At 41.5% G+C, this 17,174-nt stretch overlaps 1 protein-coding gene across 3 annotated transcripts in view; it reads left to right on the plus strand.

Moving 5' to 3' along the window:
* Window positions 1–17,174, plus strand: part of Shtn1 (shootin 1) — a 101,730-nt gene that overhangs the window by 29,290 nt on the left and 55,266 nt on the right. For all 3 annotated transcript variants that reach the window (XR_015046214.1, XM_085834173.1, XM_021151995.2), the window contains exons 4-7: window positions 4,726–4,820; window positions 8,306–8,474; window positions 11,456–11,553; window positions 14,410–14,491. Coding sequence is in view for 2 of the 3 variants with exons in the window: in XM_085834173.1 (XP_085690299.1) it covers window positions 4,726–4,820; window positions 8,306–8,474; window positions 11,456–11,553; window positions 14,410–14,491 (444 nt within the window). In the remaining variant the exon portion in view is untranslated. The remainder of the gene's footprint in view (window positions 1–4,725; window positions 4,821–8,305; window positions 8,475–11,455; window positions 11,554–14,409; window positions 14,492–17,174) is intronic.

Genomic DNA, 17,174 nt, shown 5'->3' on the forward strand with positions numbered 1-17,174 from the left:
TGAAGTGAAGCCTCAGCCTGCAGTGTGATGTGTCTTCTCCAGGCCTGTATGGAAGAGGACAGGATTTTGAAGAGAGACAAACTGTCAATTTAACCCAACTGGTAGAAATATCAGCCAATATTCTTTTATTGTATTTGAGAGTTTCCAAAGCCTTAATTTTATTGAATTTCACTTTTGAAGTGAGGTCTAACATATCTCAGTCTGGCCTTGATCTCCTTGTAGCTGAGAATGACCTTGAACCTGCTGTTTCTCATGAGTGTTAGGGTTGTCATGTACGCTGTCTCCTAGAGTGGGCAGTGTTGGATGACATGGGATGGGATCCAGGACGTCCTGCATGCTAGGCAACGACTCTGCCCATGGATCTACATCCCCAGCCCCATTTTCTTACTCTGCTAAGTTAGAAGATGGCACCCTCCTGTATCCATGATCAACAACATTCGTGATTCATCAACATGATTCATCAACAACCGTGTCGCTCACATGTTCTCCTGACTGACCTGACAAAGCTAATGTTAGCCTTTGCATTACTATAAAATTTACTGATAATAAATATTTAATTATGCATTTTTGTTTGTTTCAAAAGCATAATTACAGTCTTGGGGCCCCTTTTAAGTTTCCCATCTTTCCTCCCTCTTTCTTTCTGTCTTTCTTTCTCTCTCTCTTTCTTTCTCTCTTTCTTTCTCTCTCTCTTTCTTTCTCTCTTTCTCTCTCTCTCTCTTTCTTTCTCTCTCTCTCTCTCTCTCTCTCTCTCTCTCTCTTTCTTTCTTTCTTTCTTTCTTTCTTTCTTTCTTTCTTTCTTTCTTTCTTTCTTTCTTTCTTTCTTTCTTTCTTTCTTTCTTTCTTTCTGAGACATGCTCTTACTATGTAGTCCTAGCTAGCCTGAAACTTACTGTGTAGACTCTGCTGGCCTCAAACTCACAGAGACATCTCTGCCTCTGCCTTCTGCCTCTGCCTTCTGCCTCTGCCTCTGCCTCTGCCTCTGCCTCTGCCTCTGCCTCTGCCTCTGCCTCTGCCTCTGCCTCTGCCTCTGCCTCTGCCTCTGCCTCTGCCTCTGCCTCTGCCTCTGCCTCTGCCTCTGCCTCTGCCTCTGCCTCTGCCTCTGCCTCTGCCTCTGCAGAGGCACGTGCTTTAACCCCAGCCACGTGCTGGGGTTAAAGGTATGTTTATATAACTGTGCTCTGCCAGCCTGCCTTTTCTTTGTTAAACATTGTATCATATAAAAATAGAATATCATAGGTTGTGTCCAGGGGTCATAGATATAAGAAAAATGAATAGCTAAAGGTCTTTTACAATCTGGATTCCCTGAAAAGGACAAATAAAGCCTGGCCAGATTGCCCAGTGGGTGGAGGTGTTTGCCTCCAAATCCAATGTCCTGAGTTCAATCCCCAGGACCTTCAAACGGAGAGAACCAACTTCAGCAAGTTATCCTTTGACCTCTACAGCTCACTGTGGTTAAACATACATACACACACACACACACAGAGAGAGTCTCTCTCTCTCTCTCTGTCTCTTTCTGTCTCTCTGTCTCTGTCTCTCTCTCTCATACATAAATATAATAAAATTAAAACAAAAGAACAAATAAATTCATATTTCAGTGTGAGTTTTGTTTTCTGTAGTGTGACCTGACTTTTGGGTTAGGAAATTATGTACTCCTTCTAACAGACACAAACGGCCCTTGTATAATCTTCTGACTCCAAGGAGGTTGATAAGCAGGTCTGCATGCTGTTGGTTTGGCACTGGGTGAATTTCTGAAACTTAAAAAAAAAACACAACACAGCTTTAAATGTTCTGCTGTTTCTCTTTCTGAGAGTGAGAGGAAGAAAGACCCCTCCCCCCACCTGGCAGGGCATACTCAGCGCCTGAAGAAACAAGTTAAACCGCAGGACAGCTTTTTACAAAATGTTCAGAAAATAAGGGCTCCTCTTTTTTATTATTTTTTGCTGGGCCTAAGCCTCTCGACTGCAGAATGATTCTCCCCCTTACTTTCATGAGCAAGAATGTTATTGAATAAAAAGTCAAATTCCTATGAAAAATGCAGAGTGTTTATGTTTTTGTTATGAGAGCAGAAATACCAGATTGTGGCAGAAGATGTCAAGTAGTTAAGGCTAAAAAAATTCAAAGTAATATTTGATGTTGTAAAAAAAAAATTGTATAGGTTTCTTTTCTCTTTTCCTTCACATTTTTGAAGAACCTACCTTGTAAACATAGTGATAAAATGCCAGGAATATTAGGATTTTAAGGAAATAATAGAGCCCATTATTTAAACTACAATATAAAAGGCAATTACATTGATGAAGAGCTACATGGGCTTTGTGTGTGTGAATAAACTTGGCCCGTGTTCAGCTTCTATTTGTTTCTCTGGTATAAACACATATTGTGTGTGATTCCAGTTTAATGGGGACCCGTTTGTATGCCAAGCAGCTGCATTTTAGGACCTATTGCGTGATTTCATAGCTCTCTGAAAATTGGTTCTATTCAGAACAGGAGATAGAAGAGGACAAGGGGGGGGAGGTGTGGGGGGGGCCTCAACACACAATCATTTCTTTTCAATTGGAGCCAGGAAGGTTGATGACAACATGACCATTGTGTTATAATGATAAGACCACTAAGGCCTCTGCACCTCTCATCACGGCTTTCACTCCACAGCAGATACAATTTAATTCACTGCTCCGTCAGCAATGCTGACACCATTATGCCGTCTGTCTCCACAGTTATAATCACTGTCCTCTGAGAAATGCAGTTGAAATGATCTTGAACAGTCAAAGAAACTCTCAATTAAGGCTGCCACTTCCAATGTGTCAGATTGTGTCTTATGCACTTGGTACAATTTTCACTTCCAATCCTGTTTATTTACAATGTCTACCAGTAATTACGCTTAACGTGTCATTTAGTGAGGGGGGCCCCTGCCAAGCCGATTGTTGGGTGCTGCTGTACCATTGAGTGGGAGTTTCCCAAAGTCAATGCCATCAGCAGCTTTTAGGCCCTGATGGGATGCGGTAGTCGCGTTGATAATGCGAGTATCGGGCTCATCAAGTCATAATTAGATGCCACTCAAATGTGCCACTTGTAATAACAGTGTTGATTCATGTTTTTCTCGGTGACTGCAACTACTAATTAGTTAAGTGGTTTTTGGTTGGCCTGCATTTGCAACAGATTATTACCCCTGAAAAAATGTCAAGGTTAGAGATGTTTCTGGCCACTTAGTTCTGCTTTATGAATTTGAATATTAACATAATAAGAACTTCGGACAGACTTAGGAAGTAATACATATTTTTTTTGTATTTAATTTAGAGAGAAAAAAAATTTCCCCCTGAGTTTAATCATAATTGCAGGTTAATTAAGCTTAAATGAAGCAAAAGTAATCTGTCTTTGTGTTATGTGAGCCCGGTGCTTTTTCTAACTTTGTTGGTTTTCACGTTCGGTAGTTCTTTAATTTTTTTAACCCCTTACGCCCTACAAATGGAAGTCAGTCTGTGTACATCTGTAGAGTTCAAGGTGAGAGTCAGATTTTTCTTCTGCCTAGAAATGTGGGTGGGGAAACTTCACTCTTTTTTTTTTTGGCTTAAGCTTCAAAATATCATTACAGGTCAGAATTATCATGTCTTTAAATCTCAATTTACATAAAACAGCTACCAAAGAAAAAAAAATCTAAAGATTAAGTGGTTTTTCAAGTGTTAGTAAAATGCCAAGATTTATTTTTTTCTTCCTCCAATGATACTGTATGTTGTTGTAATAAACAGCTTCGGATCACCTGTTTTCTCATCACATGACTTGTATGTCTTGGTGCCATACTGTCCTGAACTGGAGTTCCTGAAATAACAGGAACTGGCTTGTCATTGCTGAAGATGAGGGTTACAAACTTAGCTAACCATATCGTTAAACAGCCACAAGATCAACTTAAGATTCATTTTTCCTTCATTTTTTTTAATGCACTAATTTTCCATATTAGATCCACAAGTTATGTCTAGGCTAATCAAAAACTAATAAAAATATTGTCACTAGGAATATATTGTATTCCTAAATAATAATACAATATTATTTATGGAAGCTGCTTTTGTTTACTTATCTATTGCCATGGAGATAGCAACATTAAAAAAATAGACACTTTAGGGGCTGGAGAGCTAGCTTTGCTGTGCACAAGGACCTAAGTTTGAGCCCTAGCAACAAAAAGCCAGGTGGGGTGACATGTGCCTGTAGTTCCTGCACTGGGAAGGAAGAGACAGGTGTATTCTTGCATTCACCAGACAGAGAGCTTAGCTGACTCAGCGAGTTCCAAGCCAGTGGGAGAGCCTCCTTTATAAAAAGCAAGGTGACCGGCTTTTGAGGGAGGAATCCCAAGGTGCCCAGTGACTTCCAAATGGACAGATACAGGCATATATGCATGCATGTGTGTGTCCATGTACACACATACACACACACACACACAGAGAAAGAGAGAGACAGAGACAGACAGAGATAGAGACAGACAGAAACAGAGACTTTTAAACTATTATGTGTGTAATAGTTGAGAAAGTTTGTAGTTTGCATGTGTGCATTTTTTTTCTCCATACATACATTAGCTGAGATTTAATCAAAGGCAACTTCTGAGGAGCTTTTTAGTCATAGGCAAAGGTCTAGCTGTAGGAAGAATTGAAACATTCTTCTTGGTCATGGGGCAGTGTGTGGGCTTCTGGAATAGTTGACTAATTCTTGAATGCTGAGCCTCTCTTTCCTCTTCATCCCTAGTTTCACATATGGTTATAGAGGAAGTGAATTTCATGCAGAACCACCTTGAAATAGAGAAGACATGTCGAGAGAGTGCTGAAGCCTTGGCGACAAAGGTGAGCCTGTGCTAGCTGGGGGGTGAGCCTGGGCTCTGTGTGTATGTGCCAGCCATGGGTGGTGAGCCTGGGCTCACTCTGTGTGCCAGCCAGGGCTTGTGCCTGAGCTTCTGTGCAACTTGGTCTTCCAAGAAGTGGCTGCTCTCCTGCTCTGTTCCTAATTCTTTGCTCCCTTGCCTGCTCTGATAGGGAGGTGTAAGTTTCCAAGTCCTGGAATATAATTCTGTAAACATCTGCTTGTGTATAAAGCCAATTTCTAATTATAAAAGTACTCTCTCTTTCTCTCTCTCTCTCTCTCTCTCTCTCTTTCTCTCTCTCTCTCTCTCTCTCTCTCTTTCTCTGTGTGTCGTCTCTCTCTGTCTGTTTGTCTGTCTGTATGTCTGTCTGTCTGTCTCTCTCTCTCTGTGTGTGTGTGTGTGTGTGTGTGTGTGTGTTCCTATCATTTGTATCCATTTGACCTGGAGCAGTAGTCCCCAGGGTAGATGAGACACTAGAGTCTCCCACAAGAACACAGACATTTTCTGCTGGAGTCTGATGAAAGAGTCAGCCCGAGCCCTTCATTTCAGGTGGTTATTTATGAAAGCAGAGGAGGGCATGTGGAAGGTGACCTCCAGCGCGCCACTGATTGCCTCTAGCTGATGATTTTACCAAGTGTGTAATTTTCTATATTCTGCCTCATCAGAATTACATTATTATTAAAGAATGTTTTATCTCTGTCTTATGTATTTTGGGTAAAAAGCGTCCATCAGAAAAATGGATTGCAGCAATTTCCAGCCAAATTTCATTAGTAATGCTGGTTGTGTTCGCCCCTACTCTTCATATCTCCCACCTCCAAAGTATTTCTTTGGATGTGACTGAAGTTCTACTATCAACAAATAGACAAATAAATAAGTGTATTTAATTCGTATACATTAGCAGTGTGCTTGCTAATGGGATGTGCTTAATTGTGTGCATAATGACACTGCACTAAAACTCATAAGATACTGAATCAGAACCTAACTAGGAATATGAATTTCCAAGTGAACTTCTTTCCCGTTTCTTGTCTGATGCACGCATAGCATTAGGGGACACTGCTTTGATAACATGGGCATGCTCACACTGCTTGCTTTGCCTATGCATTCCTGGAGTTTTTCAGTCCTATATACTAGATGCTCCTTTCCTTCTTCTAGGACGAGCAGAGAAACAATGTATTTTTTCCAGGTTGGTTTCACTGAATGTATTGCCCAAGACTGTGTCAACATTATATCCATTCAGATGAAGACGCCCCTGCCTCTTAGGATTGGTAGCTTTGGGAAAGCAAGGGCTTAGGGTCAGCACTTGCACATTTGCACATTTTATTTCTAATTGTGTCATTTGGGGCATGTGTGGCTCTGAGCAGGTTAGTTCTGCTCTCTGGTCACCTTAGGTGTTAGAGTAGAGAATGGTGTATGGGGTGACTCTTCCATGATACTTTGTAACTGTTGGTCCAAACATTGCCTTCTTTAAAAGTTATTTTGTCTCTTCTACTCTTTTGTATTGTGTGTGTGTGTGTATATGTGTATATTTGTGAGTTTGTCTGTATGTGTGTGCTTGTGAATATGTGTATGTGTGTGTATATATATATATGTGTGTGTGTGTGTATGTGTGTGTATGTATATGTGTATGTGTGTATACATGTGTGTAGAGGTATATGTACATGTATATGTAGCCCAGAGGTCATCTCAACTTTGAGCATCTTCCTCTATCACTTTCTACCTAATATTTAGGAACAGGGTCTCCAGCTGAACCTGATAAGCTGGCTGGCTCACAAGTCCTTGGGACCCACTTGTCTCTACATCCCCTGGACTGTGGTCACAGTCAAGTTCTACTATCCCAGGTGTTTTACACAGGTGCTGAGGATCCGAACTCAGGTCTTTATGCTTTTATTGCAGACACTTTACCCACCAACCCATCTCTCCCATAGCCACAGTGTGGTGTAAGCACTAGTATGTTGCAAAACTTTGGAATGGATTTATTTCTGTTCATTCATCACTGTACTAAACCCTTAACCCATTCTTACAATGGCATCCTTAGTACACACCCATTTGTCTCCTGATCTGTAAGAAGTCTTTTGTAAAGTAGCCATATAGTTTGGTTTTGACGATGTATTATAAACTCTTGGGACTTGAGAAAAACAGACTAAAAAAAAAAAAGTGGAATTGAGGGAGCTAGAGAGATGGTTCAGTGTTTAACACTGTATGCTGCTCTTGCAGAGGACCTGAGTTCAGTTCCCAGCACCCACATTCGGAAGCTCTTATAGAACCTCAGTCACAGAGCATCAGATACCTTCTTATGGCCTTTGTGGGAACATTTGCTCCTAGGTACATCCCCTACATAGATACATACAAACTTTTAAGAATAAAATTCAAACGGTATATCTTATGCTATAATTTGACCTCATCATTTTCTTACAAGTACAGCTCCTCTGCTTCGTTAAAATGAGCAGGTTAAATTGGTAAGTAAGTGACCATGTACTTGAAGCCATAGGATCCAAAGCTATCTAGTTTACTCCTTTCTTCTGTGTGCCCTGCCAGTGTAGCCACTATGTAAATTTGTATATGATAATGAGTTCAGCTAGTGTAGGGTGAAGGCAGGTTTGCTCTTGCCTTATGATTGAGAGACATTTCAAATGAGAAGCGCAGGATTACCTCTTAACAAGACAACAGTAATGAAGCCCCTTCTCTAACATTCAGGAACTTGAGCTCTACAAATATGCACTGAGATTTCATTTGTATAAATCCTGTATTTTTCTTTCAACAGATGAGAATGGTCTGGGGGCTCTGGGCTCTTTTCTCTGTTGCTTCTGCCTCTCTCTGCATGGCGTTTGCTTTGGGTTCTTACTGCAGGATCCCTTCTACTCTCAGACCTGTAGCAGAAAGTGGTTGACACTGACATTGCCTCGCAAGGCTGTGCATGGAGAAACTCTTTCTTCTGATTGGCTAAATGTGGTCATATTCACTAACTCTGGCTGATTAGCTGTGGCCAGTGACATCTTTTTCCTGTGTGTGTGTGTGTGTGTGTGTAGGCAGGAGAGAGTATGCAAGTGTGTGTGCACTCATGCACACATGCTATGAATGTAGGTGCATTCATGCCATACAGCCTTATGTGGGTGTCAGAGTGTGGCTTTTTGGTTCTCTTTTTTTTCCATGGTGAGTTCTGGGAACTCATGTCCTCAGGTTTAAACTATTTCACCAGCCTTGAAATTCCTTGTATTTCTTAAAGTTTAAAACCAGCAGTTCCACTGGCTGCTGCTGTAATTCAGGATGAGGCATCACTTAAAGTAATAAACTTAATATTTAAGCATGTGAATAGTTTATTCATTGAATAAGTCTGCCTATTACATCCTACTGTGAATGTTACTGAGTATCCAAGACAAAAATACACTTAATTCATTTATTGTTTTAAAGCCCAAGATGCTCATTTGACTGGTTGATAAAATAACCATTTTTTCCCTATGTTCCTTTTAGCTAAATAAAGAAAATAAAACACTGAAAAGAATCAGCATGCTATACATGGCCAAACTGGGGCCAGACGTAATTACAGAGGAGATAAACATTGATGATGATGACCCAGCCACCGACACAGATGCCGCGGCTGAGACCTGTGTGTCTGTTCAGTGTCAGAAGCAAATCAAAGGTGGTATTCCAGTGTTGCAACTGAGTATGGCTCCTGCCAGCCTAGGGTGTCTCTGATGGCACATCAGAATTCCATGAGGAGTTCTGAAAATACATGGGACCAGGGAGATGGTTCAGTGAGTAACAGCACTTGCTGAGCAATAATGAGGTATTGCATTCGAATCCCCAGCACCCACATCAACGCCTGCATGGATCTACATGCCTGTAATGCCAGAACAGGGGTAGGGGAGTGGGGACACAACCACAGGAAGGACTGGGCTTGTAGCCACTCCAGACAGAACACCACCAAGCTCTAGGTTTAACACAAGACCCTGTCTTGAAGGGGAAGGCACAGAAGGACAGAGCAGGACAACTGACTTCTTCCTTGGGCCCTTACACACATGTATGCATGCACATGTGCCTATACACACATGTGCACACATACACCATGCACACACACTGAAAGAATTTTGAGAATACTGATGACTGGGTCCCAGCAGCAATGTTTCTGACTTCATTAGCCATGGCAATCAGGGGAAGCAGTCTGAGTGAGAATCACAACAGCATCTCCTTCTTGCGTTTGTGGATTGCTTTCTTGTTTGGAATGAGGCCACTTCAGAAGTGTGGCCTGGCCAGAAGTGGGAAGTTACCATAATTTTAAGAGTTTGTACCATGATTTTTTTTTTAGAGTTGTTTTATTTAAATGTATGAGTGTCCCGCCTGCATGTGTGTGTGTGCACCACATGTGTACAGGGTTAAGACACTTCTGCTGAATGAAGGATAAGTATAGTTAAAACCATCTCTGACTTGACTGGTGGTAGAGCCAGGTATAAAGAGAACTTATCATATGTAAAGCCCAAGATTTAATCCCCAGCACAAAAATTGTGTATGTGTTCAGCCAGTACCATGTATTTATTTAGGTCTCTGTTATAGGTTCAATAACACGTGCAAGTTGGTTCATGTTCAAAAGTCATGCTTATTGTTTTGCCTGGGAGATGAGATTTTAGATGGAAGGCGCTCCCTGACTTTACTCCTCGACGCCTTATGTTAAGACAAAATAGAGGGCGCTGGTTGGGAGTGATGGGGGGCCTCAAGGTCTCCCTGTGTTCATTGTTCTCCCTTCTGTGAGCACTTGAACAATATGGTCTCATGTTCTTCTTCCTGGAATTAGTCATCTGGTGGAGAAAGTAACTTAGAGCCAAATCTCAGAACTTCAAGCTGAGTTTATGAAAAAAAAAATTAAACTTATTCATAATGATGTCATGGGATTTTTCTTGCTCTTGGAGAAGGGTAAGAATTGAAAAGCATTTAAAAACAAAACCAGGCAAAGCAGTAGGCTGAGTGGAATCTTAAGAAGCCTGTGTTAGTCAGTGGGCACTTTAAACACCACAGTCACATGGTCCCCTTTCAGCCTGGTAACACATTTTCCTTAAGTCATAATAATAAGTAATGAAAATAAATGAATAAACAGAACACCCACAACTCTGGAGAGGAAATGGCTTCTTTACATTTTCAAGTCAAGATTTCTGTTTTCTTAAACTCTGAATCTCCAGGTTATAAGCTATCCAGACATCAGTTTATGATGTGTTGTGCAGAGAGCTTGTGGCCATCGTGAAAGAGAAATTGGTGCAGTGCCTTAACTTGTCTCTGCCTACAAATTCTTTTACTTCTAAAATGCCAGACAGTTTCTTTACAATGTGGTGTTTGGATAGAGTGCAAAGAAAATTCAGTTTGGTCCCTTTAACACAGTGACATTATTGAACCTGTGCAGTGTTAGTTTCTGTGTGGCTGGGGTGGGTCTTTGTGTGACATTCTCATTGACCTTGGTTTTGCTTTGTTCCTTTCCTTAATTGTCAGATAACACTGAATATAAACTGTATTTTTAGTTTTTGATTTTGATCAGATCCATGTTTTCTTTTAAGAATAAACTTATTTCAGGTGCAACCATCGTGGAAATCAGTTCAGGGTACAGTGCAGTTTTTGTTTTCCAAAATAAAATAAGAGAATTACCAGGTAGGGGGTTGGAGAGATGGCTCAGTGGTTAAGAGCACTGACTGCTCTTCCAGACGTCCTGAGTTCAATTCCCAGCAACCACATGGTGGCTCACAACCATCTTCAATGGGATCCCATGCCCTCTTCTGGTGTGTCTGAAGACAGCAACAGTGTACTCACATTAAATAAATAAAATGCATGGATGCATACATACATACATACATACATACATACATACATACAAGAACTACCAAGTGACACAGTTACACACATACCAACAGGCCCTGATTCCATCACAAAGACTTGTATATCCATGCCTATTGCTGCTGTATTCACAACAGCAAAGAAATGAAATTAGCTGCCCATCAAAAATGAACATATAATAACAATATGATACATACACAGCGGTATTTTATTTCTCTGTAAAGGAAATTTTACTTACTAGTTGAAGAGATGGCTCGTGGGTAACGTGCTTGCTGTGCAAGTGTGAGGATCTGAGTTTGGATCTCCAAACCCATGCCAAGATGGACAGGATAGTATATGTCTGTAACCCCAGACTCCTAGGACATTAGAATCAGAAACAGGTGTGTTTCCAGAAGCTCGTGGGCCATCTAGCCTGGAATACTCAGGGGGGCAGCAGTAAGCCTTGGCTCAAACAGGTCAGAAGATGAGAACCTACACCCAGCTGTACTGCTTTCTACATGTATGCCAACACACATGTATGCCAACACACATATACTTGCAGTCACATACATGAACATGTATGCACAGCAATAGAAAGGAAAATGAAATTATTGGAATTTGTAGGAAATGTTACCTTAAGTGAAGTAAGGTTCGGAAAGGCAAATACCATGTGTTCTGTAGTATCTCGTTTTTACCTTGAGGGGAGGGGAAGGAAGGGGAGGGTCTACCAAAACAAAGGAATGAAAACTGTAAGAAAACCTATTATTTTGTTTCATAATTAAAAAGTAAAATAATGTTTATTTTAATTTCCTTCCTTTAAAATTATAGAACTTCGAGATCAAATTGTGTCTGTTCAGGAAGAAAAGAAGGTGTTAGCCATCGAGCTGGAAAACCTCAAGAGCAAACTAGGGGAGGTGATGGAGGAGGTAGGTGTCTTAGGCCTGAAGGGCCAAACCTTTGGCTTTTAAACTTACAGCTCACTTGGTTTGGCTAAGTTACAAAGATGCTAGTAACCGCTAACTTTTGATACCAGCATCTGTTAGCATTTTTTTTAACTATTTTACTGGGTTCTTATACATCTACCTCCCTTTTAAACCTTATTCCACCCCCAATCCCTTCCTACTCCCAACACTAGGTAGGGGAGAGAAAAGTTAGAGGGGAAAGGAGTATAGACCTCTTTGGACTACTTCCTGCTGATTAGGGGCATTAGGTTCCTTGGGTTCAGTCTAGCCTTTGTCATGAGGATATGTCTAATTTCTTTTCTCTTTGATTGTACTTAACAAACCACAACAACAGCCACCAGGAGCAACAGGTGGGAGCAGGAGCTGCCTCCTCCTTCTTAGGAGTTCTCCCATTTATACCCTCTCCAGAGTCTCCAGGATTAAACAATCTGCGGCTGCCAAAAACGCACACCCCTGCTAGAGCATGAGGCAAATCATAGTCACCTGCTGTGAAGCAGCCTCTTATCCCACACCTGGGATTAAAACAAAAATGCATTCTCATAATATAGGTGGATTTTTAAAGAAACCAGATTTCTCACTGCAAGCATCATGTGTTAGCTCTCATTTTACCCCTCCTTCCCATTTTGGTCTTTTGGAAAATGTACAGAGAGTAAGGTGTGAACATGCATTGCTTCCTAGGTTAGCCAGTCAGACATCAGGCAGCACTGGTGTGTGCTGTCCATGCTGTCATCCACTTAGTCTGATGTGGTGACTCCTGTCTCAGGTCACACACTCTATTGCCCTGGTGAAAAAAAATGAGAGTAGCTAGCCTTCCATGGACAGGCAGCTCACTGGGGGATGGGCCATCACTGTGGGTCCTTCCCACAGAACAGAAAGGATAAGTGGAGGAAGATTCGAGGGGTGATATGGGAGAATCTTCTCTTGAATTGCCTGTAAGCCCAGGGCAACTCTGTTACCTTTTTATTTGTAACAAAGTTTCAAGGATCCGCCTTTACAACTTTGTTTTAACTTGTGTCCTTGGGTCTCGGATACTGTGGCCCAGAGCTTCCCAACCAGTGTCTGCCTGCATTGCAGTAACCCCAGCTAGCTTAAAAGGCCCATCAGTGAGCAGCCTCACTGCTCAGCTCCCTCCTGCTCAGCTCCATCCTTTGTCAGTTCCTGAAGGCTGTCCCATACAAAGGTTGGGCAGCCACACTCTCCAGCCTCCAGCCCCAACTGCTGTTGCTTTGTTTGACCCAAACGTAGTAATAATGGGGAAAAGGAGGCAACCTTGGAGGGACTTCCCTCTTGGATTTTGTTTGTGAAAAAAAAAAAAAGAGAGAGAGAGAGAGATCTATATCAAGAGAAACCAGTTTATGGACTCTCTGGAGGTGAATACAGGGCTGTGTTCAGAACTGTGTTCAGTTTTCTTCTTGAATGAAAGTACAGGAGAGGAGAAGGGAACATTTTCTGTATTATTCACCCAGCCTTAGGGGTATTACTGGAAGATAATTCAGGGGTTATTTTTATTGTCACTGTTTTAAACATCTGGAAAGTGATCAAGCAGAAAAAAAGTGAGCTGCTTAGTCTACCTCAGAGCCGGCCAGCACAGCCATGGTAAAACTGCTTATGGTACCACCCTGCAGCTGCCTCCTCACACCGTGGCCAGCTCCCTAAGCAGCTGTTGTTCTGAATGTGGTGTTTATCATTCCTGTGTGTGATTTTACATGCTTAGACCAGTACAGGGTCTTTTGAGTGTTTTTAGGTTTTGTAAATGTAACTGTCTCTTAAAATTAAGGACGGTGCATTGTAAACAACTGTCTCTTAAAATTAAGCAAAGTGCATTTGAGATTTACCGACCTTTATGTGGATAGCTTTGCATTTTTAAAAAACTGCTGTGTAGAATTCTTTTCTACTGGTTGGTGTTTAAAAAAAAAAGTTATTTCAGAAATATTGCAGTAAATCTCCAACCCAAATAAGCCCAGGCAATGAAAACACAACTCAATTAATATGAATACATGCTGTGTGCCTACATTAGGCAGATCTACTGCTATACTACCATCTTTCCCAATCTATGAGACCCCTTATAACTTGCCGTTTCTCCAGTCCATGTGCTCTGCTTTCCTTCCACCTCCTTCTCCGTCATCCTCTCTCCCTTTCTCTCCCCAAATTGTCACCTCCACCTTCTCCTCTTTCTCCCCAATTACCCGCTCTAACCTTTATTTATAAATGAAGGTGGAAAGAAGGTTTACAGGAAATCACCTGAATGCTGATTCATTCCTTGTTCACAACCCCTCACAGGAGAACAGAATTAATATCCAATACAATTAGTTAGCCCCAGGACTATCGGCAACTCAGAAATTTAAGTTTGGGAGAGACTATCACAGGTATACTTTATTAAGCCGAAAGTCATCAAAATTTAAAGTTATCTTTAAAAGGAATCAATATATGCATCTTTTTAACATAAAATCACAGTTCAAACTGGAGCCTAAAGTTGAATACTGGCTGTCCTGTTAGGTGATAGGTGTATTTTGTGAGTGATCACAACTTGGATGTTTTGCATTAAAAATATGAGTGGGTGACACTGGATGGCTAGAACATTAGTCAATGTAGTGAGGACCCAATGCTAATTTAATTATGTAAATGAGCTATGCTATGGTGTGGCCTGAAGTCCCAGGTTACCTCAGAGTTTCACAGAAGAGCTTTCAGGCTCTCAGTGCAGAAGCCGCTGGGCACTCTTTACACTACAACTTCATGTTGAAAAGCCAGCAGCCATTTGAGTGTCCCATGTTGCCTTGTGTCTCATTTACAATCTTTCTCCTTCACATTTTACATTTGTAGGTAAATAAAGTTAAGCAAGAAAAGGCTGTTTTAAATTCAGAAGTTCTTGAGCAGAGGAAAGTCTTAGAAAAATGCAACAGAGGTAAGTCTCTGCAGCCTTTGTTTTCTGCAAGATGTTTTGTTTACATATGTCCAGTGCTGCTTTATGCATGCGCCCAGAGTTTATCTTTTCCCAAGGTTTGTTTTCCTCAGCAGTGACTCTATCTCATGTCTATTATTCCACCACTGAGGGAATTTAAAAAGGATTTCCACTTAAGCATGGTAGGCACACACCTTTGATCCTAGCACTTGGGAGGCATATCTCTTGTGAGTGTGAGGCCAGACTGGTCTACATAGTGAATTTCAATTTTGTATGGTCTACATAGTAAGACCCTATCAAACACACTCTCAAAAAAAAAAAAAAAAACGGTATCAGATTATTCCTGTAATTGTAGTACTGGGGAAGGAAGAGACAGAGGATCTCTGAAGCTTATTGTCCAACCAGCCTAGCTGAACAGGTTCAGATCCAGTGAGAGACCCTGCCTCAAAACAGACAGACAGATAGATATAGATAGATGATAGGGAGAGAGAGGGAAGTATAAATAAAGATGATAAATGGATACAGCTAGACTAGATAATGATAGACAGACAGATATAGATAGACAGATGATAGAGATAGATAAAGGTAGATGGTAGATAGAAATGATAAATAGATATAGATAGAATAGATAGATAATTATAGACAGACAGACAGAAAGAGGATACCCCCCAAAGTTGACCTCAGGTTTCCATACACACACACACACACATATGCATGCACAATACACACATTTCAAGTACACACACTGCATTAAAAAATTCAATAAAAGCAATTTCTCTTAGGAGATTTGGAACTAACTCACTCATTTTGAAACCTCAAACATAGATGTCTTCTGTCCTCTGTGTATTGTGGGTCTATAATAATTTTTGCTCCCTTTAGGACTTGCATGATTGATGGGCTTATTAGTAAATCAGAATCTAGGAGAGGTTCAGAAAGCTTCAAAAACATGATAATATTTTAAATGAAGAGAATGTAAACAATGGGCCAGGGGAAAAATGAGCATCAAGACTGGTGTACCAGCCAGGTGTGGTGGCATGCATTTAAAATTCCAGCAAGGTGGAGGTAGAGAGAGGTGAGTGGATCTCTGTGGGTCCCTGTGAGTTTTGAAGACAGTTTTGTCTACATACCATAGTGACGTCAAGCCCAACCAGGGATGCATATTGAACCTCAGTTTTAAAAAAGATTAGCATACCAAGGGTCCCTTTGCTCTGGTATCTTGCATAATTCTTCTTTGTGTCTGAAATATAACTCTGAGACTCTGGTGGCCAACACAGCAAGGGATTTATAACCAGTTAGACCAGTTACATAAAAACATATCTAGAGAATGAGACCTGTCTATGTAGGAGATGCTTCCAACCAATACTTCAAAAGAAGATGACGTATTGTTTGGTCAGCATCTTATTCTTAATGTTTAACAGGGCAACAGCCTCACAGGGGCTGGTTATAGTGTTGCTGTTTAACAGAGCACGAGCCTCACAGGGGCTGGTTATAATGTTGCAGTTTAGCTCAGGGAGTAATATTGAAGTCTCTGCAAAAGTCTTTGAAGGGTGTGTGTGTGTATAGGACTGTATCAGTCTATTTTTTGTTGCTATCATAAACTACCTAAGGCTGGGCATTTTAAAACGAATATAGCTTTCCAGCTTCAGATGTCATCCAGGAGCATAGCCCCACTTGGCTCTGGGAGGGTCTCCCTGAAGGGGTCCCACCATAATGATGGCATCATATCATAGCGTGAGTGTGGGATTCGAGGGAGAGATCCCATGGCAAGAGAGGACCCGGTCTACCTGGCAGTAAGCTCTTCTCTTAAGGTCCTTCCACCTCTTAATATTAACATGCAGAGGACCAGACTTTGCAGTATGTGCATCTTTGGAGGCCACGCCACATCTAAACCACACTGGAGGATTGATACATTTCTTGTGCTCCCTTTAGCCTGCCCTGAAGCCAGCCAGTGGCCTAGTTTAGAAGACAGGACACAAACAGGGCTTTCCAGGCCCTCCCTGCTGTAGTTCCTATCCTTTGTGTTGCTCACTGGCTGGAGGTTTTGAAGAAAGGGCCTGGAAGCTAAGCCAGGGAGAAGGATAAGATGGTAAGTTTTCTTCGGGTCCCGCTCCAGCACGTGCAAACTGCATTCTCTGTGCACTGTGCAGACTATGAGTTTACCACATGGATCTTGTCTTCAGGAAGCTCCTGTCTAGAAAGAAGTGGGGATACAGGAACTTGCCACCAGGACCAGGAGAGTTCCTTTCAGAATCCAGGTCAAAGGAACCTAGACATGGGAAAATTCACTTTTTATTATAGTGTTCTGGATAGAGAAAAAGAGAGCCTATCGTCCTTCCTGGGGCTTCAGAGACTCACGGTCTTCATTGTTCTGTTCGTGGAATTTCTTTTTTTAAATAGGTTTGAAAGTCATTTAGTCCTCAGGGACCTGTAATTCCCAGCACAAACCACCACTTACATTACTTTACTTGAGTTAGACTGTTCTGCTTCTGTCTGAGGAAGCAGTAGTTTACGAAGAACAGAGTTTGAAATTCTATGTCATTACACAGCAAACCTGTCCTTAGTCAGTTAGGATTGAAGTGCCCCAGTGGAACAGAGTGTGAAAGCAGCCATTAAGAGTGTCTTGGCGGGGAGTTTATTGATACGACTCAGCTCAGAGCGAGGCTCTTCAGCTGCTGTCTGCTTGCAT

This window comes from Mus caroli, unplaced genomic scaffold (genome assembly GCF_978045245.1).
Source record: "Mus caroli unplaced genomic scaffold, Mus_caroli_1 scaffold_20, whole genome shotgun sequence".
In the NCBI taxonomy this organism is placed as follows: domain Eukaryota; kingdom Metazoa; phylum Chordata; class Mammalia; order Rodentia; family Muridae; genus Mus; species Mus caroli.